This window comes from Mercenaria mercenaria, chromosome 4 (genome assembly GCF_021730395.1).
Source record: "Mercenaria mercenaria strain notata chromosome 4, MADL_Memer_1, whole genome shotgun sequence".
Lineage (NCBI taxonomy): Eukaryota > Metazoa > Mollusca > Bivalvia > Venerida > Veneridae > Mercenaria > Mercenaria mercenaria.
In genome coordinates, this window is record NC_069364.1 from 57,203,334 (window position 1) to 57,230,419 (window position 27,086).

Below are 27,086 nucleotides of genomic sequence, written 5' to 3' on the forward strand. Positions count from 1 at the left end.
ATCAATTAATTTTTTAAGTTATACTATCGTATATATAAATCATGCAGATGTTCTTTTTTTAACTGCCCTTTTCGCCAATTGTTAATACATTTTATAAACATTTTTTTACTACGAGTATTGGCAAAAAGTCTCATATAAATATGTATACATGATCAATTATTACATGTATATTCCATTCATGATTATATTAAAAAGATATGAACAAAATGCACCAAATATTCAACCATCTCAGTTAATATACATTTTAGTGCCTTAAATATAAACAAAATTTGCAACACTGGCCAGGTACATCATTAATGTGCAAATGCAATCCTTACAGTAATTAACTCTATGTGCTATAGAATTCTACTGTCCGAAAATCTCTCTGCCACGAGTGTTTGTTACTAATAATAGGGATGACCGCATTGAGTGTGACGTAGTGATACCTGTAATCTGAAAATGTGCTATTGCAGCAGGTAAACTTATCAATCATTATAGCCAATAATTTTAAAACCACGTGTTAAAGTTGAATTTAAATAATTTGATCACAGAAAAAAATGGGTAGATCTAGTTATCATTTAGTTACACCATTTTCTTCAGTGCAAATCCCTGTTTCAAATAAAATGAATGATGGCTAATTAATGATTCTCCAGAGGACTGGTTTCTCATTCTGTTTGACCTGCAGCAAGTAAACAATACAGGTTAATACTGCCTGCTACTGTAATTGTATATTTAGATTTTATGCCATTCATTTCTCTATGTACAATAAAATCTGGCCGGAAAACTGGGCTCATCGGGCCAGGCCAGAACATGCCAAAACTGATATATGTTAATAAGACCAGACATAGGAACGGGAGCCAGTCTAGACAAGTACATGACTGTGCCAAATTCAAATCAGCAGATCACCTATCAAAGTGGAGGCAAACACTTAAGGATTGTTTATCCTATATGTCATTAATTATGTCCCTTGCATGTTCTATTTTCGTTTTTTTTTTGTTTCTAAAAATATCTCACATTGGAGTGATTTGTTCCCTAATGTGTCTTAATATAGCATTCAGGCAGGAAATGCGTTGGATTTGATATTTTACTCAGGTAACTGAAATAATTTGTAAGACAAGACATTTAATTACTTCAAAATGTTTCATGTGAGCTTTTATGGCTTCAATGGTTAAAACTTACTTTTTTAAAACAACTGTTGAGACATGTATATTTTCTGGGTTCCCAGTTCAGCTTCGCAATTTTCCAGGGTAGGTAAATCTTTAACAATCACATTTAATAACAATTTCTGAATCAAAATAATTGTGTACGAGTATGCAAAACAGTATATCAAAGAATGTTCAGTGTTACATAATTTTAAAACAAATGAGGAAATAGTCTTAAGGAGACGTCACGACTGACCAATCTCGGGGATGTGAGTTCGAGACACCTGTTTGACCATTTTCATTTTGTTTTAAATTTCGTCTGTAAACTTAGAATGCAGGAAAACTGTCGCACTTAGCGTGATTTATTGTTCATTTATTGAAAGAAATACACAAGTTCTTGACATTCTTCTACGTACAATTTATTACCAAGAGTGTTAGATATATTTGACAAAATGTTATTAGAATAAAAACAGTATCGATAAAAAGACATTATATCGATTAATGAAAACAGTCTGAATTGAAATCGAACCCATGGTAACGTGCTTGCAAGTCGGAGAACTTATCACTACGCCACTGTGCCATTGGTAAACTTTACAGGTTATTTTGGTCAATTTAGATATTTTCAGGTTACAAATATGGTGTAAAATAAAGAAAACGCCCGAAAATATTGGCGAAGATTAATGAGTGCCACCTGTCAATACTTACGGACAGCAACTGTTATCCCTGTTCCGGGATCTGGGATAATATGTGGGGAAGTGATAACTAAATTTTGTAGTCCAGGTTATATACATACTGAATATTTTTTGTAAGACTGCTTTTATATTGTTCTAAGTATGAGAAAAAAAATCCTACAAAGTTTTATGAAACAGGCTCAAGAGCATCTTTTAACGTTTAAATATATCAATTAGAAATAACATAAACACAATGATAAATATTTTTGTAATATATAACATAACAAATCACATACTAAAAATGATGTGCATGCATATATTAATCAAGAATAAAAATTAGGTTGCTTAACATATCAACCACTAGTTCTCCATTGGCCATGAAGATGGTCCACAAAGATGAAAAGACTCTGAATGACAGTTATTGGGGATGTGTTGTGGATGAAGTCTTGATGAGTAAGAAACAATATTGAGAAACACAGTCAAGTAAAAGTAAAAAATGTCAAAGTAAAAATATAAAACAGGACTCATCTCAAAAAAAACTTTAATAACTGCAACAAAGATGGGAGGGAGTTGTGAAGGGACATTTAGAGACTAAGTGAAAACCATTACTTCCTTCCGGATAGACAGATGAACAGACAAATGCCGGCGCCAGTAGTGGGATGGGGGAGGGTTTCAGCTCTGTAAGCTCTCGTGACTTTATCACAGGAAGTGAAAAGAAAACTTAGATGCTAATTAATTTTTGTGTTAGAAAACTATCAAATAATCTAAAATGCCAACACCCTGACCACTTATAAGAGGCCCCACAGTGAATATTATTTTTATTAATTACTCATCCATAAATTGAACATCAGCTTGATTAAACCAAACACACATTAAAAGTTCAACTGAACAGTTAAGAGGTCAGCTAAGGATAGTAGGGACACAACCTGTAGTTACAATTCCCTAAGAGATGCATTCACTGCATGCAAATATTCAGCTATATTGCAGCAGGTAAACTTGTTAATGAAATTATCCATTAGTTTTAAAACTAAGTGTTATAGTTGACTTTAAATAATTTGATTACAGAAAAAACCTGGTAGTTATCATTTAGTTACACCATTTCTTCAGTGCAAATCCCTATTTCAAATAAGATGAATGATGGCTAATTAATGATTCTCCAGAGGACTGGTTTCTCATTCTGTTTGACCTGCAGCAAGTAAACAATACAGGTTAATACTGCCTGCTACTGTAATTGTATATTTAGATTTTATGCCATTCATTTCTATATGTACAATAAAATCTGGCCTGGCCCGGCCCAGTCGAAAATTTGGCTCATCGGGCCAGGCCAGAGATTAGAACATGCCGTTTACAAACTATCAAAACATATTTTTCATAATTGTTTTATCAAACATCTGTCACAGAATGCTAAAACAGATCCCTTAAAAAGAATATTTAATATGCGCTAGAAACAACTTTTTGTAAATCGTTTGATGATTTAAAATCGCTGTATCAGTTTGAATCAGAATTTATATACATGTAAGAATAAAGAACTGCGAGATCTATTAGTGGTGTTCAGCCTAAATAGCTGGCGACTATAAATAAGGTTATCTATAAATAATCTTACTAATAGTGACGTCACGCTCTTTGTGTAGGATGGTCCGGATTACTTGCTTCTTTACGCACGTACTGAATGTACACTATTATTTAAACATATGTTCTAGCCAGTGTATTGCACACTTAATACGTGCGCATACACCCAAAAGAGGCGAATTATTTTAGCAATTCCTCCTTCGCAATCAAACTCCAACGCAGTGATCTCCCTTGCCGCTTCGCTCATCGGTCTACGCACAGTCTGGGTTTTCCCATATTGTAGATCTATTTTTAACACGCGGAAAAACCACAGTGTTACTAAAACCGTTAACATGGCGGACTAAGGTAAGTCTAAGAGTTTTTTCGGTGTGTTTAGTTCGGGAAAACCAGTGTGTTACCCAATATATAATGAATTTTATTTTCAGGATTCCAGATAAGGAATACGGGGGCTACAAATCACAACTTTTTGGTCACCTATTTGGACCTAGGTTCCATTGTTAAACAATGGAACCTAGGTCCAAATAGGCGACAATTTGTTTTATTATGCTGAACATTACTGATCTCTGAGCTGAAACGAATCCCGTACTGAAACCTAACCAGAAATCGTGCTAGAAGTCTGTCATACTATAATTTCACCAAATGAAATGCAATGGACTCACCTATTATTATGCCCCCGAAGGGAAGCATATATTAGTTTTCAACTGTCCGTTCTTTCGTCAGTTCGTTCGTTCGTCACAAGGTTAACTTTTTGCATGAAAGCACTTTACTCGCGAACCACTGCACCCAGGACCTTCAAACTTCACATGCTAATAGTACTTATTTAATACACGGCCCATATTGACTTAAGGGTCACCAGGTCAAAGGTCAAGGTCACCAGCAAAAAAGTCAATGCGCTGAGGGGGCATTTGTCACCTTCAGTGACAGGTCTTGTTTAAAACATTTGTCACCTTTAGTGACAGGTCTTGTTTAAAACATTTTTAAACCATTTTTCTTTTGATCTGACATAAAATAATCCATGTGCACATAGATCTAATTTGAACAGAAGTTATACACAGAAGTTTCAAATTGATACCACTGTCAGCAATATTTTGTCTGCCATTGCAGTTGCATCTCATCAGCCTGATCAGGGTAGATCTTTTTTCATTTTGAAAACCAGTAGGAGGTATAGAATCGTTATTTATTGACCTTTTTCTCAAAAATAACCACGTGCTGCGAACTATTGCATGACGTCGTCAGGTTCTAACGAGAGACTAGTCAAAATAATTCGATGTTCAGATTGATTTATATTTGTGACTGGCAATCTAAACGTCAAAACTTCGAAGGACAGTAACAGTCTTGTAAAGTTATTGGTTTTATCGATGTGTGCACACAGTAAACGTTAATCATGTACAGTACATACATAAGTTTAAATCACCAGAACATTCGTAATGATAATTTTTACATAAATCAATGAGGAATTTAATCTCCTTTTGATACATGTAAGTTTTATTTGAATTTATGGCCAATTTGTGAAATAATCAGCGTTTAAACCTATAGCATGCATGTAAAGTGTCGATAGCGATGAAAATTTCATCGGAAATTGCTTCTACTAACGCCTCTGTGATATTATGTTGTATGTTTTATTAATAATGACCCTCTTAGTGTGACATATATAGATATTTGACTTTTGGTAGTAATATTTAGATGTTATCTGATAAAACAGGTGGCTAATCTAATGCAACATCATGTGTTTTTTTTTTTACCAAATCATGCATTTATAAATATGTATTTTAAATTTTTGAATAGGGAAGTGTTTGACTGGTCCACACCAGCCGTGCAGCTGACACCTTAACCGCCTCACTGGGGATCGTCATAAACCTTGAAAATCTTCTTGTCCAAACCACAAAGCCTAGGGCTTTGATATTTATAATGTACCATCATCTAGTGGCTCTCTACCAAGTTTGTTCAAATTATCCCCCTAGTGTCAAATATAGACATACTACCCAAGAAAAATGTTTCCATAGACAACTAAATAGTTATCAAGTTTAGGTTTACCAGCAGTAATGTAACTGTTGCTCAACTACAAACGTTGTCCGAAAGCTCCTAAGGCTATTAGCAGGACAACCCATTTTCAATGTAAATAACCAGTGGATCTACAAGTTTGCATTACAATTTCAGGAACGAGAGGGATGCATCAGTTTCATTTTGACACTGGAATAGATAATAAGAATAAAACTAGAATAGATTTCCAGGCACTTGCAAGAACTCCGACTGGATAGACATAAGGTAGGCCTAATTTTTATTGATTTTGTCATATTAAGTCCTGTTTGATTTCGCATGACATGTCTCATAATATGCATTATGGAATATATATGAATATATAATTATGTTGTGTATGTGCAACAAATAAATTTTGAAATCCTGATGATTCTGTCTTTCAGTGTTTAGTGTCACTCTCACTTTCAAATAAAGAATGCCCCCATGATCAAAACTGTGCACCAGAAAATTAAAGTATTTTGGAGTCGAAACTACAAAATTGTGACTTTCAGTCTGAATATAGACTTGGTATAAAGACACATTTTTCTATGAAACTGGTACCAGAACTGTACATGGCATAACATATGTTTTTGTCTTAACAATGACCACAAAATGGAATGGGTATTTGCGGTAAAATAATGGATTCCGGCGAAATTACGAAAACATGCATTATGTTTTCAAGGACACGCAAAGTACTGTTAGCCGGTAAATACCCATGTTTATTAAATGATATTTCAAGTAAAAGCAAGTGTCATCAATATTTAAACAAATAAATCAAAATAATACATACCTATGCTTTACACTGCCAAGTGGTATCTCTCATCTATTCTTTATGTACATATAACCCGAGAATAAATATCTTATTGTTGTGCGTATTTGACAGCGTCCGCCATTTTGTTTACGTCGGTTGTTGCCCCCTATCCAAGATGGCGGCGATAACCGTGAAGTCGACTAATTAGACCTTTTCACGGTAAACGCCGCCATATTGGATAGGGGGCAACAATCGAGAGCGCCGAATACGCGTCACCTGACACGAGTAAAAAATGGCGGAAAGTTTAAAATCGATAACGGTCTGTATTTCAACGACAAATCAGAGGATAATATAGCGCCTAGTCATTTACCCATAACTAAAATATTGTTTTTGTACACCATGCTCTATAAAAGTCCACAAACATTATGCGATAAAATACGTTAAGCGTCCATATCAGGCATAAAAAGAAACGTATAGTATAATCGTAGCACCAACCCGGAAGTGACATTGACTTTTGCATTTTCTTATTTCTATATTACGAATGGCAAGTTGTTTATCACAAAGATATATATAAAATGTGAATGTTTGGCTATGACATCAGATCACAACAGAACAGTTGTTGCAATAAAGATCTAGCATGATGTCTCCCCCCCCCCCACCACCCCAACCCCTTTGCCAAAATGAAAATCCTTTCTTGAAAATGTGACTTAAAAAGTAATCACAGATGCTAAGATGATAACAAGTTTATTTACTTTCCCATCACATATGATCAGTATTTGCTATTCTCTAGCCTGTAATGACCTGTATATTATATCTGGTTTATATTATAAATTTTCTTCGGACAAAAGTAATAAAAAGGTATGTTTCAGTCAGATTGTGAGAAAAATGTGTAGCTTGACTGGGACTCAGAAATGGAGTCTTTCGCTTACAGGGGCTGAGGACAAATGCACTACCGACAGGTAGCTGTGCAACTTCCGTATGTTTTACCCAAAATGAATGTATTCTAAGTTTCGAACCATGATGTAACGTGCATATAAAATGTCTCAGTTTGAGAAAAATTTGAAACCTGACTGGGGTTTGAACACAGGACCTTTAACTTACAGGGCAAATACTCTACCAACTGATTTAGCTGTGCCACTATTAAACCTGCTCCCAAATATAATGTTTGAATTGTTTAATCTATGTGTAAGAAAATTGATACATGAATTGATAATGCTATTAACATTTACAGATTAGACTGGCCATGTAGATCTCCAACATTTTAACATTTACACGACAAGTCAACACCAGTAGAAGGTCTACTACGGTTGTCAGGAAAGTCTTGCATCAAGATCAGGTAATGCCAAAGACAGTACAATGAATATTGTATTATATATTATACATCTATTTTTCTTTAATGCAAAATAAGTCTAACAGGTGACCAGTGATATCTAAATGTGACTGACCTATAAATATCAACTTATGTGCAAATATTATGATTTCAAAGTTTACCAAACTTATGACAGAGAAAAGTGCTCAACAATTTCAACAATTAGATATTCCTAGAAATTAATCAGACTCAGTGCTTTATTTATTCCATATTCTTAATTAAATGAAAGCTATATTTTCATGTTTCAGATCCATCTTGCTGTGGCAGTCAATGTGATCATGTGGTAGTTTTGTGGGATGGTAATTAAGAAGTAAGCATATTGAAGTAAGTATGTATGTGACTTATCCATTATCTTGTGCATTTACAACTAGCTAAAAGTTCAGGCACGCCTCATTGCAAAATTTTTATCTCTTCTTATAACAGACTGTTCTAGTTAAGTGATTCATTTTGGTCAATAAAATATATATAACTAAAGTTACTTGTACTGTATTAATGATGTATAGACAATTCCTGTCATGATATTACATGAGTGTCTTTTCATATTGAATTTATTAAACACGTTGAATAAAACTGATAAAATGCGAGGCTCATATTGAATTTATTAAACGAGTTGAATAAAATTATAAAATGTGAGGCTCTGCTGAGCATTTTATCAATTTCATTAGATTTATAAATATTTGGGACACCTCACTTTACCGGTATGCACATTAAATAAACACTCCCCGTTCATTCTTATGGGGGCTTCCGCCCCCACACCCCCATTTTTCTTTTTTCATTAAAAATACATAGAGGATATTACATGAGTGTCTTTTCATATTGAATTTATTAAACACGTTGAATAAAACTGATAAAATGCGAGGCTCATATTGAATTTATTAAACGAGTTGAATAAAATTATAAAATGTGAGGCTCTGCTGAGCATTTTATCAATTTTATTCAACTTGTTTAATAAATTCAATATGGAAAGTCACAAATGTAATATTCTTTTTAAAACATGTTAAGCTTTCTTGTCGAAACATCAAAAAATCGACTTTCTTTTAATATATAAACAAGACAATTTGACCGACGTCGCCTTTACTATAAATGACGTTGACGTCAAAGCTTTATTACACTAGTGTATTATCCTTTTTATTTAATGGCTTTATTACAGTCCCGTGACGTTGAACATATGATAAATTATTGTTACAATTTATTTAAATGTAAATGTAACGAGCACATCCTACCCTTTACAATCCTAGCAAGAATAGCATACCAGTAAAGTGCATTCTATTATCCAAATATTTTAATTTTTTCTCTACTGAATCGATGCACCAGTGGGTAGAAAAGAATAAGCTTTAACCCATAGTATTTTAAATTTCTGAAATGGACTTGTCCATCTTTACTTTGTACAGCATCACTTACAGTTTACAGGTTGCTGTAATTGATAATTTCAGATGCCCATGATTCTTACACATCTTAACCCTTATCATGTTAGACACAATTGGTTCTGCCTTTGCGTGCAGTCTGATCATGACCTGCACTGTTCGATATTTAGTCAGTACCTTTTTGGAATGAACCCCTTTAGATAGTTATAATGGTACTGTCCATATTTAATGATAGACAAGTGCATTACAGAAATTTAGCAGGGTAAGAGTTAAAAGTTGCATTATTTGTACATATCTTAAGAAATCATGCGGGACCACCAGACAATCTGTCCTCTTTGCACCAGCTTTTTCTCTTTATTAGTCTGGGGAGGGAATTGAACCCTCTTACATGTTTTCAGTCAGAAATGCTCAAACATGCAACTTAATTTGTACTAATGATTATCTTTACATTTTGACAGATTGATATACAATAATATTAAAACTTTTAATGGCTATATATGACCAAATTTATGCAAAGTCTCACATTCTGTGTTCAGACAACAAAAAAATATGGATTGCAATCAGTCTGTGCAGACAAAAAAATCATAATGTTGATTTTCTCATCACAGCCAACTACTTATATAAAGTATGAATATAAGCTAAACAATCAAAATTACAATCCGGTCATATTAAGTCCTGTTTGATTTCGCATGACATGTCTCATAATATGCATTATGGAATATATATGAATATATAATTATGTTGTGTATGTGCAACAAATAAATTTTGAAATCCTGATGATTCTGTCTTTCAGTGTTTAGTGTCACTCTCACTTTCAAATAAAGAATGCCCCCATGATCAAAACTGTGCACCAGAAAATTAAAGTATTTTGGAGTCGAAACTACAAAATTGTGACTTTCAGTCTGAATATAGTCTTGGTATAAAGACACATTTTTCTATGAAACTGGTACCAGAACTGTACATGGCATAACATATGTTTTTGTCTTAACAATGACCACAAAATGGAATGGGTATTTGCGGTAAAATAATGGATTCCGGCGAAATTACGAAAACATGCATTATGTTTTCAAGGACACGCAAAGTACTGTTAGCCGGTAAATACCCATGTTTATTAAATGATATTTCAAGTAAAAGCAAGTGTCATCAATATTTAAACAAATAAATCAAAATAATACATATCTATGCTTTACACTGCCAAGTGGTATCTCTCATCTATTCTTTATGTACATATAACCCGAGAATAAATATCTTATTGTTGTGCGTATTTGACAGCGTCCGCCATTTTGTTTACGTCGGTTGTTGCCCCCTATCCAAGATGGCGGCGATAACCGTGAAGTCGACTGTACATCTACATGATACTTCCAACAATCATTAACGATTATGACTGGAAGGCAAAAAAGACTATTGAATAAACTTTATTTGAATATTAGACTAAAAATATTAGCTCCAAATTTTAAAGTATTTACCGGTTGGTTGAGATTTCATTTATAACTGAGACTTACATGTATACAAAATTGAAATAATTACTTCTCTAGCCATAAACTTGTTTATTTTTATCATGCCTCCCCTTGAATAAGGAGAGGTATATTGTTTTGCAGGTGTCGGTGGTATGTAGACCAATCCGTTTCCGGATGCTTGCTCAAGAACGCTTGGGCCTAAGATCATGAATGTTAATATGGTGATTGGTCATAACCAGCAGATGACCTCTAATGATTTTGAGATCAGTAGGTCAAAGAACAGTTTCCAGATGATAACTTGAGAACGCTTAGGCCTAGGATCATGAAATTTAATAGAATGGTTGGTCATGACCAGTAGATGACCCCTATTGATTTTGAGATCAATAGGTCTCAGGTCAAGGTCACAGTGACACAGAACAGACACGGTTTCCGGATGATAACTCAAGAACGCTTGGGCCTAGGATCATGGAAGTTGATAGGGAGGTTGGTTAGATCAGCTGATGACTCCTATTGATTTTGAGGTCAGTAGGTCAAAGGTCATGGTCACAGTGTCCAGGGACAGTTTAACGGTTTCCGGGTGATAACTCAAGAATGCTTGGGCCTAGGATCACGAAAGTTGATAGAGAGGTTGGTAATCACCAGCAGATGACCCCTATTGATTTTGAGGTCAGTAGGCCAAAGGTCAAGGACACAGTGACCCGGAACAGTTAAACCGTTTCCGAACGATAACTTGAGAACGCTTGGGCCTAGGATCACAAAACTTTATAGGGTATAGGGAGGTTGATCATGACAGCAGATGAACCCTATTGATTTTAAGGTCAGTAGGTCAAAGTTCAAGGTCACTTTGACCAAAAAATAGCAGAACTTTTGTGCACAATGACTAAATAATGTCTGTTCCTTATGCAATTACTGAATGCATCAAGTGGGGGCATTTTGTGTTCTACGAGCTCTTGTTCATTTTTATAAAATTACATCTTTGCAATAGAATTCCCATTACAGCTCCCTGACCTCATTGTCATCATCGTATATCATTATTCATAGGAATTCGGCATCAAAATATAAATATTGCTAAATTATGCCTTGTAGTTATACTCAAAAGAAACATTATTATTTCTATTTTTTCATCAGAATTTTTTTTTAGGGTTTATCATTTTCATTGGCATTGTGACAGACTTGAATTTCCGAACAGAAATCGTTTGCTATCAAATGAAATACATGTATCATCATGGTATTAGTTAAATGACTGTGATAATCATATAAATAAGACTGGAATAAATAAGCCATGTAAAACAAAGACATATATGTAAATACAAGTTACCAAAGGAAGAAAATTGACACAGACAGGGCTAATATACATTATCGTCTAACAATATTAATTCATGATCGCTTGAGTAAAAATGAAATATTTTTAATGTCCTCAGTGGCTAATTGAATGTGAAGTTTGAACAGGGGTGGGCGTGAACTATTAGTACTTTTAAAAGTATATTTTTTGCGTGATAAATGGAGACATTAAAACGTGACTATGCTACTTTGTTTACTTCCTGTGATATAACGTCTAAGATTTCAATTGCAAAGGGATATCCACCCCATTGTAATGCTTTTGATTTCCTCCACTTGGATGAATCCTCACCACATTGTTCTTGATGATACCAAATTGTTCAGAACACGTAGATAGACTGTCGTATTAGAAACCGACCCGTCCATTTTCTCTTTCGTTTGGAACATCATATTTCTATTTTATGTTTTTTTTCCAAGTTTGTTATGATGTAGCTAAATATGATAAACCGTATCAATGGTTTTCATTACTTCTGTTTTCAGATGAGCTTGTCAAAACAATTACCGGTGAAAAAATACACTATTGAAACGTTGAGGGTGTATCCAAGAGTGCATTACTTCCAAAGGAGATACCATGATCTTGTGCCGAGATTCAAAAGAGTGACTGGTATGTTTATGACATTAAGTTTGAGTCTATGTATACAAATTCACACGACGAAAAATAAATCAGTTATAAATTATTAAGTTAAATGTTGCAACCACCGTTAAATGTCTCAAGGTTGACGTGAAATGTCGCAATCACCGCTAAATCATGTCGCAAAATCATCTGCCGCTATATGCGCACCTTTAACGCTAAATGTCGCAGGAATTTGCCCACCGTTATATGTCGCAACACCAACGATAAATTTCGCACAGCAAATAACAAAAGAAATAACTAAAGTAAGTTCAAGAGTCATTACAACTTAGATATTACTTTCAATAATATTGAACTTGAGATAAGATTAGATGTGTGCGTGCGTGCATGCAAGAGTATGCATTGTGTGGACTATGGGAATGGCTTAGATAGGAATTACATACTGTTCTGAACTGCATAATGTTTTTCAATGTTGCCGCGCCATACCAATGTAACTTATTTGATATGTAAAGGTTGGGGCCTCGGCGCAGTACTCGCCACGGTACTTAAATTATTTTAATTTTTGGTTGCGGGTTTATCCCGCTACCAAAGTTACAAGTGTATTTCTGACAATCATATAGCATCTTTATTTTATTCCGAATCACATCCAAAGGAGGTTTATGTGCTACACAAAATAGTCCCATTCATGAACAATGCGGATGAATTATCAATGAACAATCAGTTCTTATTGAAGAGGTCTATCAAGACCTCTCCATAGTGTTGGCTTTCAAACAAGGAGAATTTAGACTAATCCACTAATTTTACGGCGTTAGATTTCACTTTCTAGCGCAAATTACGGTAAGCCAGTCCAAAATGGCCCAATGCGCTTGCGCACAAGTAAGTTTTGAAATTCTCTAAGACGAAAATAATTGTTCGTTTAGAATAAAGAAATATAGTGTAATACTATTGTTACAAATGTTGGAAACGGTTCAGTTATTAACAAAAAATATATGTATATATTGTTACTATTCTTTGTTCGCAGTATTCAAGGATATGCATATGAAATGAATCACGTTAAAATGTATTTCGTTCAATTAAATGAATTTATAGTTTAACTGGCGGGTTCGTTTGCCCCGTTCGGAAGATCTGCCGGATAAGAAGAGTTCTTCCAAGCTTCTGATAGTCGAGGATGTTAATCACGTGATCAAAACAGGGCGACAATTCGACAAACTGAGTAATAAACTAGCACAAATAAAATGTTTAGAATTTCAAATAGCACATAAATAATAAAAATATCCGAAAAAAAATCATTTAAAAAAAAAGATATATTTTTTCACTTCCGGCAGACGTCCGTTTGATTGGGATTTTCTTCTAAGCTTTTCTAAAGCTTCTTAGAAGCTATTCTCTTGGGCCCGTTGACAAACAAGCCTAGCAGGTGAGGTTCGCACAAAAATGGTAAGATGCTAACTTGGCAGCTTTCACCAGGGCCAAGTTCAGTGTACAATTATTGCAGTGGTTGCTTTTGAACCTTTTCAATTGAATTTCAGTAACTAGGAAATGCTTGGGCTTACAATCCTCGGATTGGCGGAAGTTGATCATAACCTGAAGATGACTTATGGATTTTGAGGTCATCAGGTCATGGTCACAGTGACTATGACCCCTAATAGGTCACAGTGACCTGCAACAGGGAAACTGTTTTTCGTCTATAGCAAAACCTATCGTATAACCAGATAACAATCAGATAACAATTGTTATCTATGTCTGATATAACTTTAAACAAGGAACAACACTGGACCTCTCCTAGGTTTCTTTTTTAAAGAAGCCTACTTGTTCAACCTGTATCCGCTCACACTGACCATTTAGATTATAAGATCTGTCAATGATAAGGTATTCCAGCCCATGGTTACATCACAAGCTAGGTCAGGCAGAGTTCATCTTAGATATTAGGCACATGAAATTTGTTTTTGTTTCTCATTCATGTATATTCATAGACTGACATTTAAACAGAAAATAAATCTACCAAAAACTCGCAGCCATCAGACATTTCAAGGCTTTGATTACTATTTGTTGGTATTGTGTCTTCGATTTCTGGATAATCATTCGTTCACTTCCTTACCCCTACCCCATCATATAGTGTTATTACCAACCCGTATTTATGCAGTGGAAACTTTAAAATCTTCCTTCTTCCTGTCAGAAAACGCTGGTCCTATTTCAAAGTATTTTCACAAATAGTTTTGTGCGTGAATTAAGATGATTATTTGTATAACATGTTAAGTTTGTTGACCTCAAAAAGTACACAAGACTTCGGTCGGTCTTAAAGTCAAGTTTATTTCATAAAATAACATTTAAAAATAATACACTGTGTTAATATATGTCTTAGTTTTGAATAGGCATTGCGACATTTAGCGTTGGTGTTGCGACATATATTAACGGTGGTCAAATTCTTACGACATTTAGCGTTTAAGGTGCGACATATAGCGGCATGACTATTTGATAAACGACATTGTCTGAAATCATTAGTCGCCCACCTCTGATTCATGTGGGGAAGTTGGCAGTTACTTGCGGAGAACAGGTTTGTACTGGTACAGAATCCAGGAATACTGGTTTGGTTAGCTGCCCGCCGTTACATGACTGAAATACTGTTGAAAAACGGCGTTAAACCCAAAACAAACAAAAGATGATTTTGCGACACTTAGCGGGGATTACGACATTTAATGTCAGCCTTGCGACATGTAACGGTAATTGCGACATTTAGCGGTTTAACGATGCCACAATGTTCAGTTTTAGATACTTACTGTATATGTAGAAAATCCTCATCAGATGAATTTAAGATGTTAACTTTGTGTTTACGTAGAAACTTTGAAGTAATTCTTGTAACTTAAGAACATTCTGTATTGAAATGGTACCTAGATTTCTAATTGCATGATACAAAGCTTTCTTCTGAAACCATGATACCCGAGTACCTCACTTCTTTATAACGATGAAGCTTTCATACTTCGTTCTTCATGCAGAAAGGCAATATTTAAACTGAAAAATTTGGTCCTTATTGAAAGAAGGTGATGTCAGTGTTAGGTACTTCTGTTATGTGAGCAGAGTAGGCATAAATTCGGATGTGTTTCCCAAAATGCAGTCTGCATCAAGGTTCATGATTTATCATTTAAACAGAAAGGCTAAACATATTTTTCAAACATAATTTAAAGACAGGAATGGTATTTATTACTGCAGATAATTGAGATATAGTGTGGTCATAAGAAAGAAAACATCATTCACGAGAAAAAAACATCTATAGACAATACGATTTTTACTGCATCCAATCTCGACATCTTTTCCTCAGAACATTTAAAAGAAAAATCAGACCAATTTCAAAATGTATATTTTCTGTGTATAGGTCACACCAAAACCATAGCAAGCACAAATTCGCTTACACCAAGGCAAGAGTTGTCGTTTTTTGCGAACATTGATACAGAATACATCTAGTGATATAAACAAAACTTATATAAAATTTGAATTTTTAGAATAGTTTTTGGTTGGACGTAGTGTTAAAGTCAATTTATATGTTGCTCTCTTTGAAAATAAGAGGTTCTGTCGCTATCTGTACTTGATTTGTTGTTGCAGGGTCATTCCCGAGGAGTTTTCAGGTTGAAAAATTGATCAAAGAAATTGATGACATCAATGACAAATTCACGAAGAAATTGGTGGTCAGTGTTATTGGAAACTGTGAACTAGATCTTGAACATATTGTTGTGTCAACCAAACCATCTGAGAAAGAGATGTTTTCGGAACTGAAGGAACCGCCAAGGATATCATTGTTCATATGCCATTCAAAGAGTGAAAAATTGGACGAATCTGGATTGAAGGTATGAGTGTCTATAGGGGACACATGACCTGTTTCAGAACAGGTAGATTAGTTATATCAGTAAGTACTGGTCAGCTTACTCAGGAACACTAGAAAATAAATGACTGTTTTGTTAATATCTACAATAACAGTGACTTGGGCGATCAATACTTAACAGTTTCTGACATAGAACAGGTAGACATAGTTATATAAGTAAGCACTGGTCAGCCTACTCAGAACACTAGAAAATAAATGAATGTTCTGTTAATATCTATACAATAACAGTGACTGGAGCGATCGATACTTAACAGGTTTTGATATTGCAAGTGGATGATAGGTAAATCTTTCATATATCAAAACATTCATATCTACTATTAGTAAGAAATCATGCACCGAAGTGGAAGGTACTGTGGAGTGTGGACAAAATAGGTTCATGAATATTGAGCTCTAAGGAAGCGCATTGTATTATCTGTTTGAGGTCTCTGATTTTATTTCAACTGCTCCTTATTTATAAATATCATATTATTAAATTCGGTCAAAAATACAGCTTGTATTTTACAATTGAATATGAACAGACAGAAAAATCCCTATAGTACCTATAGTATTGCCGGACTACTTTCATTATTCACAAGGCAGTCTGAATGACAGCTAAATCCCCCGCCACTGTTATGGAAAGTGAAAGGGTAAACCTTTGACCTTTAGGTGTGACTTTGACCTTGAACTGATATGTCTGACTCATGAATTTTGCACAACATCTTGATGAGGTGATCATTTGACTAAAGTTTCATGAAAAAGGGGTTTAGGAGATACAGAGCTCAATACTTTGACCTTGAGTTGTGACCTTGACCTTGAGTTGACATGGCTGACTCATGAGCTCTTGACGAGGCGATCATTTGACCCAAGTTTGATGAAAATCCTTCAAGGGGTTTAGGAGATACTGAGTGGACACAAAATGGAAGGCGCAAACCTTTGACCCTAAGTTGTGACCTTGACCTTGAGGCAGCATGGCTGACTCGTAAGTTCTGCACATCGTTTTGATAAGGTGATCATTTGACCCAACTTTTATAAAATTCCTTGAAGGGGTTTAGGAGATATAGAGCGGACATGAAATGGAAGGCTAAAACCTTTGACCTTGAGTTATGACCTTGACCTTGAGCCGGCATGGCTGACTCATGGGTTCTGCACATCGCCTTGATGAGGTGCTCATTTGACCCAAGTTTGATGAAAATTCTTCGAGGGGTTTAGGAGATATAGAGCGGACACAAAATGGAAGGCTAAAACCTTTGACCCACAGTTGTGACCTTGACATTGAGTCAGCATGGCTGACTCATGGGTTCTGCGCATCGTCTTGATGAGGTAATCATTTGCCCAAAGTTTGATGAAAAGCCTTTAAGGGGTTTAGGAGATATAGAGCGGACACAAAATGGAAGGCTCAAACCTTTGACCTTCAGTTGTGACCTTGACCTTGAGCCGGCATGGCTGACTCATGGGTTCTGCACATCGTCTTGATGAGGTGATCATTTGACCCAAGTTTTTATAAAAATTTATTCAAGGGGTTTAGGAGAAATAGAGCGGACACAAAATGGAAGGCTCAAACCTTTTACCTTCAGTTGTGACCTTGACCTTGAGCCGGCGTGGCTGACTCATGGGTTCTGCGCATCGTCTTGATATGGTAATTATTTGACCCAAGTTTTATGAAAATCCTTCGAGGGGTATTGGAAATATGGAGCGGACACGAAAGTGTTACAGACAGACAGACGGAAGGACGGAGGAGACCATTCCTATAACCCCCACCACTTGTGGTGGGGAATTAAATATTCACTCCATGAAGATCAGTAAATATGCACATAAATTCCCTATTAGATGAGTTCTTAGTTACATTTGCAAAAAAAAAAAGAAACAATAAACATATATAACAATAAACATGGATGTATATAAATAAAGAGAGGGTCATATATAAACAGTAGCTTGATCTGGGATGATGTATTCGGGTCAAGTGGATTTTTTTCTGGATCATTGTAAGAGGCGCATAAGCGCCGTCTGGCAAATCCTAGATAATAACCATATTTTAGCTTTAATAGTTACTTCTCCTATCCTGGTACGTGCCCCGCATTGCTATTAAAATTTTAGCGTTATCTCTTCTAAGCTTGTGCTTTATCTGCATTTTTATCCTGTTTATCCTTGTTATCAACTCTATTTTAGTCCTTTAGCAGCACTTTTATCTTGATTTACCATCTTGATGATTTATCTGCACTTGTACTTAATTTTCCATGTTATCTCTCTTACCTGATTTTCTTTGTTATCTGTCGTACATGTAGTTCGATTCTCTATGCTCATCATGTTTTAGACTACTGCTGAGCAATCGTGTATTAAAGATATGTTTCTAAGGTGGCCATTTACCAAAGTCCTTAAATAATTCTGTTTCGTAAAAAATAGCGTTAGTTTTCCCTATATGGCTATATATAAGGGAAACTTTGAAAGTCTTTAAAACTGCAGGCTCAGTTTTAGAATATTTTGATAGCAGTGTTCCTTGAGAGACATAACGCCAAATTCTTTCAAGCCAGTCTGTTTCGTTTAAAACTTGTCAGCCATGTGACAGGGCTAGCTGTATGGAAAACTTTGAAGATCTTCTGAAACTACTGATCTAATATCAGAATAGATTATAGAAATATTCCGTTAGTGATATTCTACAAATTTCCTTGTCGCGAGATGACATTGTTGCAGGTGTTGGGTTGGAGAGAGCTTGTTTTCCATACATAGCTGTATGTAAAGCTTCGAAAGCCTTCTCTAAAACCGCTGCGTTGATTTTAAAAATAGTTTCATAGCAATGTTTCTTGGATGATTCTCTTTGGAGTTCCTATATATCATTCTGTTTCCTTTAAAAGCTTGACCTCTAGGGACAGGGCTTTTCATATATATGGCTGAAAAGTTTGATAATCTTTTTCTGTCAAATCACTGACCCGACTGTAAAATAATTTCACAGTAATATTCTTTAATTGACCCTTAACCAACCTACTTCAAATCCTTCTGTTTCGTTGATACTGCCTTATTGGGAAACCTGGAAAATCTTCTACCGAAACTGTTGAAACAAGCCGCAAACCCGGGCGATCCCGGGATTCATGGCCCTCTTGTTATTATTTTGATTTCACATGATTGCTTGGAATACTTGCACTTCTGTACAGGTTTAGATTTCTTTAATATTTAAGTTGTCTTTTGTTATCATCGAAAAAGTACAGAAGACAGATGATAGTCGGTATGTAGCATTGCCTTGTGGGCCCTTACCAAGATTGTTTAAATTATTTCCCTGGGGTGGAAAGAGGCCCCGCCCAGGGGGTCCCAAGTTTTACTTAGACTTATATAGGGAAAAAAACTTCAAAATTTTAATCTTCTTGCCTGAAACTGCAAGGCTTAGGCTTTTGATATTTGGTATGTTGCCTTGCCTAGTGGTCCTCTTTCAAGATTGTTATCCCCCGACGAAGTCGGAGAGATATAGTTTTTGCGTTGTCTTCATATACATGTCCACCACTGTGAGGTTATGCCGCCCGACAAGTTTCAGTCAGATTGCCCAAGGAACACCAGAGTTTTGGCCCTTAAAAGTTTCTAGTATTAATTGTATAGAGTACTATAAATATGGCAATTTCTGCTTCATAACTTGTGATATATTTGACCTAGAACTATTAAACTTTAACTGAATTTAGATCACCATAATGCGGTTGTGCACACAATTTCGTTCGGATTTGTTTAGTAACTTCAGAGTTATTGCCCTATTTATTGTTTAAAAATCCACATATTTGTACATATCAAACTTACGATTTGGTAGAATTTCATTAATCTTCTTTCATTCTTTTCCGTGAACATTTATTAGAAATATGTGAAGTTGTGTATCCACGATGGGACGATGGGTGGTTATATGTCGGGCGTAATTTCACGAGGGCGCAGTCGATAAAATATAGTAGCGCTCTTTCTTGGTCGCAACAAAAACATTGACGTCACCGCACGTTAACGTGACGTCATTCTAGCTTAAGTGTGTTTTAACAGAGAAAAGCGTATTAGATTGTTTTTTAAGATACATCCTTAAAATTTGGATGATGTGCACAGTTTTACACAGCGATCTTAAAACTGACTTTCAGTATCCATGAATGTGACCTACTGACCTACAGACGTACTTTCAAATATATTAGCATCAGTTTGCCTTGAAACATATAATACTACTCAGGTGAGCGATTCAGGGTCATCATGACCCTCTTGTTTGTTTTTGCTTGTTGTCGAGCATATGCGTTTTGCAGGAGACCGAGCTTATTGGTTTTTGCTTGAGACTGAGCGTATGTGTTTTGCTTGATGAGTATTTTATTTTGTTGAGAGATTTCTCTAATGAACTTATCAAACAGCCATATGGTCAGTATATTCTGCCTAGGCGCCTGATAATCGCAAGGGGTCTTCCTGCTGGATCTGTTGGTTGTGCTGACGTCGCCAGTTTGTGAAGTTCTTTGTGATAAAATATGTTGAAATATTCTGTTGATTTTAGAGTTAATGCCGGAAAATTTGCGTTATTAAAGCATTATGTTGTATTTATATCACTTGTGTTATGTCCAGCATATTTATGTTTCTCTAACTTGTCTTTGAATATTCTGCTGGTTGGAACAGTTGGTGCTGGAAAGACTACGTTATCGAGACTATATTTTGTCCAACGTTCTTATGTAAGCTGGTCAGCCACTGAAAGGATTGAACATTCACACACTGTGATGAGATGACATACATTGTACATGTTCCATAACTCTGTTTTTCATTTTTACAAAAGTATGTCCTTTTTAGCTCACCTGCGCCAAAGGCTTAAGGTGAGCTTTTGTGACCGCTTGATGTCCGTCGTGCGTACATCATTAATATCTAAAAAAAATCTTCTATCTTCTTCAAATCTAGTGGATAGATTTACATCAAACTTCACAGTTATGGCCCTTTGGTGGAACCATTTCAAAATTGCCCAAAGAATAAAATCCTTTCAGAACTGTGGTTACCATGCCAACCGAATGGAAATCTTTAAAAATCTTTTTTTCTCAGAAACTGTTAGCCGGATTTCAAAACACATTTTGTAGAAATGATCTGTAGGTCACCCTCTACCAAATAGCTTAAGCCATTCTATTTCGTTACAGGGGCAGCGCTTATTTTCCAGTTATGACTGTATTGTAAATTTCAAAAATCTTCAAAACTACTGGGCAGATTTATGCCAAACTTCACAGAAGTTATCCTTTTGAGCCCCCTTTCAAAATTGCCCAAATAATTAAAATCCATTCAAAACTGTGGTTGCTATGGCAACCGAATGGAAAATCTTTAAAAATGTTCTTCTCAGAAACTATCAGTCGGATTTCAAAAGTATTTGGTAGAAATGATCTCTAGGTGACTTTCTACCAAAATTGCTTAAGCAGTTCTACTTCGTTAAAAAAAACATGGCCGCCAGGAGGCGGGGTAATTTTCCCTTTATGACTATATTGTAAATTTCAAAAATCTTCTTCTCATAAACCTGAAGACCCTTAGCTTAGTTATCTGGTATGTGGCATTGTCCAGTGGACTTTCACCAATAGTGTTCAAGTTATGATCCCAGGGTCAGTGTGGTCCCTTGAGTTTACATAGAGTTCTATAGGAAAAACATAAAAAATGTTCTTCTCTGAAATCGAGAGGCACAGAGCTTAGATATTTTACATGTGGCATTGTCTAGTGGTCCTTTACTAAGATTGTTCAAATCATGACCTAGGGTCCATATAAATCCCCGCCTTAGTATTTATATGAGTTATAACTTATATAGGAAACAATACTTTGAAAATATCAGATCATATTTCCTAGACTGTTTAATTATAATTACCTGATGATCCCCAAGTAATTAGGGGCACTTGACTGTGACCTTGATCTACTGACCTACCGCTTAGATATTTTACATGTGGCCTTATCTAGTGGTCCTTTACTAAGATTGTTCAAATCATGACCTTGGGTCCATTTATAGCCCCTCCCTGGGGTCACTTAGTAGTTATATGAGTTATAACTTATATAGGGAAACATACTTAAAAATTATCAGATCATATTTCCTAGACCGTTTAGTTATAATTACCTGATGACCCCAAGTAATTAGGGGTCACTTGACTGTGACCTTGACCTACTGACCTACTTCCTTGCTATTTAAGATACAGCCTTGAAATTTGGATGATATACACAGTTTTGCACACCGATCTTAAAAATGACTTTCATTGACCATGAATGTGACCTACTGACCTACTTAGTATTTTAGTATCAGTTTGACATTTTAAATTACTCAGATGAGCAATCCAGGGTCAGCATGATTCTCTTGTTTGACTTTGATATTTGATTAACAAAGCTATTGAATAGTCGAGCGTTGTTGTCCGACAGCTCTTGTTCTCTGACTGGTAACTATCAGTTAGCCATTGAAATAAAATCTGTTAGCCTTTGCCGGCCTGTCTATGATTATTAATACTTGACTAGGTTTTTGTCCACCATATTAGCTTTTCAAATCCAGTTTGTCACCTTATTGCCCAATTAATACTGGCTTCTTTGGTGTGCTTTGAACATCAGTCGTTTTTAACCTAAAATCCCTTTACATTGCAGAGTATCACCTCAGTGATTGATAAGTTCTACGAGGACTTTGGTAAAGAAAACCCACATTTGTTCGAAAACATGTTCGTCGTTATCGAAACTGAACAGAATTACAGCGATGAGGAGCGCAATACTTTTAGGAAGGAAGTAAATGAAATTATACGCGTGAAACTGCAAGACACTGATGTACAACCGCGACCAGACAGAATAATTTTTGGATCAGATGGTACTGTTCTTGGAAGTAAAATATCGGAACTCTTGGAAACTATGCTTGTTGATGGTTTCCATACTGTTACAGCATATCTTGGCCGTTTTGTTCGGAAGACGAAACAATACGATTCGGAAATTGATATAATCCATACCGACCTTCTCGTGAAGTCGATCCAGGCCTTTCTTCGAGATGACATTGGCCTTGCTGACATGAGACAAATAGCAGAAAATGATCATTCGAAAGAAACTGAGGGAATGAGCGTTGATGAAAAGTTTTTGCAACAGCTATTAAAGAAGTTAGCAAGACTTGTGAAGTGTGCAGTTGTTGAACCGTGTGCTTCGAAATACAATATTCCACCATGGGTTGTAAACCTACTCCTGGATGAAATACAGTTTGAGCAGAAGCTAGCTGAGTCGGTCTCGAAAAACACGAGGCATCATTTGAGAAAACTGAATGATATCACTAAAGACTATGAAGGAATCTTGAAAACTCATAAACGTAAAGCAAACATGGGAAGAGGAAAGCACGGTGCAAGCCAACACGAGTATTTCATCAGATTTGTTTCGTACAAATTTGACTTCATTGTCTATCCCTTGCAGAATGATATGTCTAAAGTTATAAGTGATGCGGAAAAGACCATGGCTTCTGCCGGTCATATTATTTCTGTGATGGGCAAAATGATGTTCGAAATAGAGGGATATTTGGAGCAAACGATTACAGAGATGTACGAACCAAAAGCTCCAACTCCAGATGTACCAAAAGATCTCCGGGATGCCATTTTAGAGTAAGTCCGTATTTTATTCTCAAGAGACATAAAATACAGTAATAGAAATGGGTAGTATAAACAAGGTGTAATTATTCCTTACTACGTTTATTTATTAATTTTTACCATACAACTGTTTCTGTGTACACACCTACTGTGTAATTTTGCCAGATAAAAGAGATTGTCGCAAAGATAACTCTTTCGTTTACTAAGAACTCAGTTGAAAAATTTCATTTCTGCTACTCCGTTACTAATTATGCAAGTTTAATTTGCTGCAGCAATGCAATTCCTTGCAATTTCAATAAGATCTAATCTTTTCAAGAACGCAATCAATCAAAACAATAACAAACTTGATTTGAGTGTCTGTTCATGAGGAGTAATGATATACGCAACATCCTACATTGGCAGCAATTTATCATAAAAACTGTCATTTACTTATGTCTGTGTTTTGAAAAAAAATCGGTCTAAGTGAAGTTATAATCTTTTTTTCTTACAGACTCAAAGACGTCTACGGCACAGGTAAAGTGTACGATGTCTTCGAAATCCACGTACAAGAACAAACCCCAACATTGAAAGAGGACGTGTCAACTCTAATGCGCAAATATGGATACACTCAACCATACAAAGTGAAGACTATTATTAAAGAGCCGGTCAAAATGATGGCAGATATTCAGCATGAAAACGGAAAGCTGATCAAAAGCCCTTATCCGGGTAATAGAACCAAGTATCGGGAAGGAACTCTAGGTTGTTTTGCGGAAAACGACAAAAAGAAACTGTATGTTCTTACATGTGCGCACGTTGTGGAAAATCCAAACAAGGAAGAGCATGACGTTTTAATTCAAGATCGCGCCCTAAGGCTGAAAAAAATTGGGAAAAGTACAAGGAAATTGACCATTAGCTTAGGAGAAGGAACCATGCCCGTCATTGATATTGCTGCTGTTACAGTGAACGATGATTTTGAAAGGCAATGTATCCGTCGGATGAAAGATGAAAGTGGATTGAATAGGACGTCTGTCATTGCTATGGAACCTGTGACACAGTTGGTTAAAAGGTTCGTTTACAAGCATGCAGCAAAGTCTGGGCTCACCAAAGGTATCATCTGCTCATGTGACTTCTTGTTATCTGGGACTGGTGACGATGATTATCTTCTAATGATAGAATCCCTACCTGGCAGTGACAATGGTTGTTTTGCCGAGAGAGGTGACAGCGGGGCGATCATTTGTACATCTACCGTTGATACTGACGATATCAAAGTAGTAGCTATGCTTAATGGGGGCGATTACAAACTAGCTGGGGGAGACGCAGAGGAAAAGTATTTGTCTTTTTTATTGAGAAAAGGATTGCAAAAGCTAAAGGACAAATCCGACGTATCATTGAATATTCCTTAAATTACACAACATGTTTTACCACTACTTCGTGTGTCTTTTATTCAGCACTTTATAATACCACATCAAACTTTGCAAAATTAACCTTAATAGTTTTTTGTTTTGTTTTATTTTCAATAATTTGCATTTCATTTTCAAAAGATGCTGTTCGTATTTGATAATATACATGGTGGCAAACCCACGTGACTTTTCGGTATCGTATACACGGGGTAAAATCGGTCGATTCATGCAACATTTTTGTTTTGTATTTTGCTTTTTATTTGATAGACTTTAACAAAATAAAAAGCCTGGAAGACAGAAACACGAGTGATGTCCTCGGCACAAAACGTCTGTTAGACTTTATGAGTGCTGTTTTCGAAGACTTCACACATATTCCAGTGTAAACGTTACCTATATATTTTGTCCTAGAAAAAAATGCGAACTGTTTTAGAAAAGTGTCAAGAATGCCTTGCGAGGAAAGTACCAAATTTCCTTTCTTCACCGAATTTTATTATCTTAAAATCTGGCAAGTAAAAAGGCAATTTTAAGCAAAACTGTTACCTGAATCAGCACCTTTGGCCGAGTGGTTGAGGTCACTGACTTCAAATCACTTGCCACACATAACTGTCTCGGGGCGTTGAATTCTTCGTATGAGGAGGTCACCCAGCTTGCTTAGTGGAGGTCGGTGGTTCTACCCAAGTCAAGTGACCGCTCGTGATAAAATAATGTAAGATTGGACACCCGGGGTCTTCCTTCACCATCAAGTGCTGAAAAGTCGCAATATGACCTAATTGTGTCTGTGAAAAAAAAGACAACAAAAAAAACAAGCGACCTGAATCGATCGATTTTCCCCGTGTGTACGATACCGAAAAATCACGTGGGTTGCCCTTGCTTGTATACGTTTATATTTTTTATTTTTCATTTTAATCAAAACAGGTCTTTATACGTAGGCCTAATCGTGGTTACATCATGGAATAAGAAAAATGACGGGCTATAAATATCGGCATCTTCGCTTCTTTTAAAGGAAGTCTGTCGAATAAGGAAGTAAAACAGTTTTATGTTAATATGTACCCATCCCGTCATGTCGAAAATTAAATAAATGCTTCGAATTAAGTGTGTGAGAATTGTGTCGCAAACGTTTGATAACCATTCATGACAATCGGGGTTGTTAATTTCAAAATTGTGTTTTGTAATTTGAAATAACCAAAAATGCGCCAAGTTTGTTAATGACAACAGTGTATGTGACATCAGTTACATTTTGATTGGACACAAAACGTTCATAATTTTGCTACGTCTACAAGTTCAGGTGCTATGGCAACATAAACTTCCGGCTAGGGACCTTGATTGCCTGCCAGTTTAGCCAGTTTACTATTTCTCAACTTTAACCGAATTTTAATCCAAACCATTTTAAATAGATATTCTTTAATTGAACGACGTTACAGACGGCATTTTGCCAGTATTTAATGCAATTCGAGTATACAAATGTATTTTAAATATGCATTCGATTAATCTGACATACTGTTTTATATAAAAGATAGAAATCGCAGGAGGTTGCAATAGCAAGACTTAGATAATATTGATTAAACGAAATTTATAGTAACTTCGGTGGCAATTGATTACAGGTATTTGTAATTTTGTATGTCGAATTAATTTATTCAACTTCTCAATTGCGGTGAATGTTTTTGTATGACTTGACAAGCAGAGTTATATATTATTTCATATGAACAGCAACCTTCGAATGTGAATGTAAAATACTGAAAATAAAGTCCATGGTCAATTTTTGCAACGTTCGATACAGAGGAATTGTACGCGTATATTTCAACGCATACAAAATGGTAGAACACCGAAGGGGGCTATAACAATGCCTTCCATCTATCCGGCCTGCAGTTATTCAAAAAGTATTCAAGCAAGCTAAGTTTATAAAACTTGCTACGTGAAAGGAGAATGTGTAGATTATGCATGTGCATGACTTATGCTTGTAGATTTTAGGTCAAGGTCACTTGAAGGTCAGGGAAGAATTGTATCCGCTCCATAACTTTTATATGCGTTGATGAATTATCATAGTGCTACAAACAAACGTTCCCCATGATGAGAAAATGTTTCAACATAT

The 27,086-nt window shown here is 35.8% G+C and overlaps 1 protein-coding gene across 4 annotated transcripts; it reads left to right on the forward strand.

The window, feature by feature from the left end:
* Positions 1–968: 968 nt before the first annotated feature.
* On the forward strand, positions 969–26,090 carry LOC128556396 (uncharacterized). 4 transcript variants are annotated; one of them, XM_053541381.1, is made up of 8 exons: positions 969–1,071; positions 5,519–5,626; positions 7,360–7,464; positions 7,746–7,821; positions 12,137–12,260; positions 15,822–16,063; positions 22,651–23,633; positions 24,109–26,090. In XM_053541381.1, the coding sequence occupies exons 5-8, from the start codon at positions 12,137–12,139 to the stop codon at positions 24,998–25,000; spliced, it is 2,241 nt and encodes a 746-aa protein (XP_053397356.1). In that variant the 5' UTR covers positions 969–1,071; positions 5,519–5,626; positions 7,360–7,464; positions 7,746–7,821; the 3' UTR covers positions 25,001–26,090. The 4 variants fall into 4 exon arrangements, with proteins under 4 accessions (XP_053397356.1, XP_053397357.1, XP_053397355.1 ...); XM_053541380.1 differs by lacking the exon at positions 969–1,071 and adding an exon at positions 3,580–3,706; XM_053541382.1 differs by lacking the exons at positions 7,360–7,464; positions 7,746–7,821.
* The last annotated feature ends 996 nt before the right edge of the window (positions 26,091–27,086 follow it).

Excerpts from the sequence above, each read along its gene's own strand:
- LOC128556396 (XM_053541381.1), top strand. The coding sequence starts at position 12,137 with ATGAGCTTGTCAAAACAATTACCGGTGAAAAAATACACTATTGAAACG. Across the intron at positions 12,261-15,821 it reads GAGATTCAAAAGAGTGACTG|GGTCATTCCCGAGGAGTTTT; the intron begins GTATGTTTATGA and ends TTGTTGTTGCAG. Across the intron at positions 23,634-24,108 it reads CTCCGGGATGCCATTTTAGA|ACTCAAAGACGTCTACGGCA; the intron begins GTAAGTCCGTAT and ends TTTTTCTTACAG.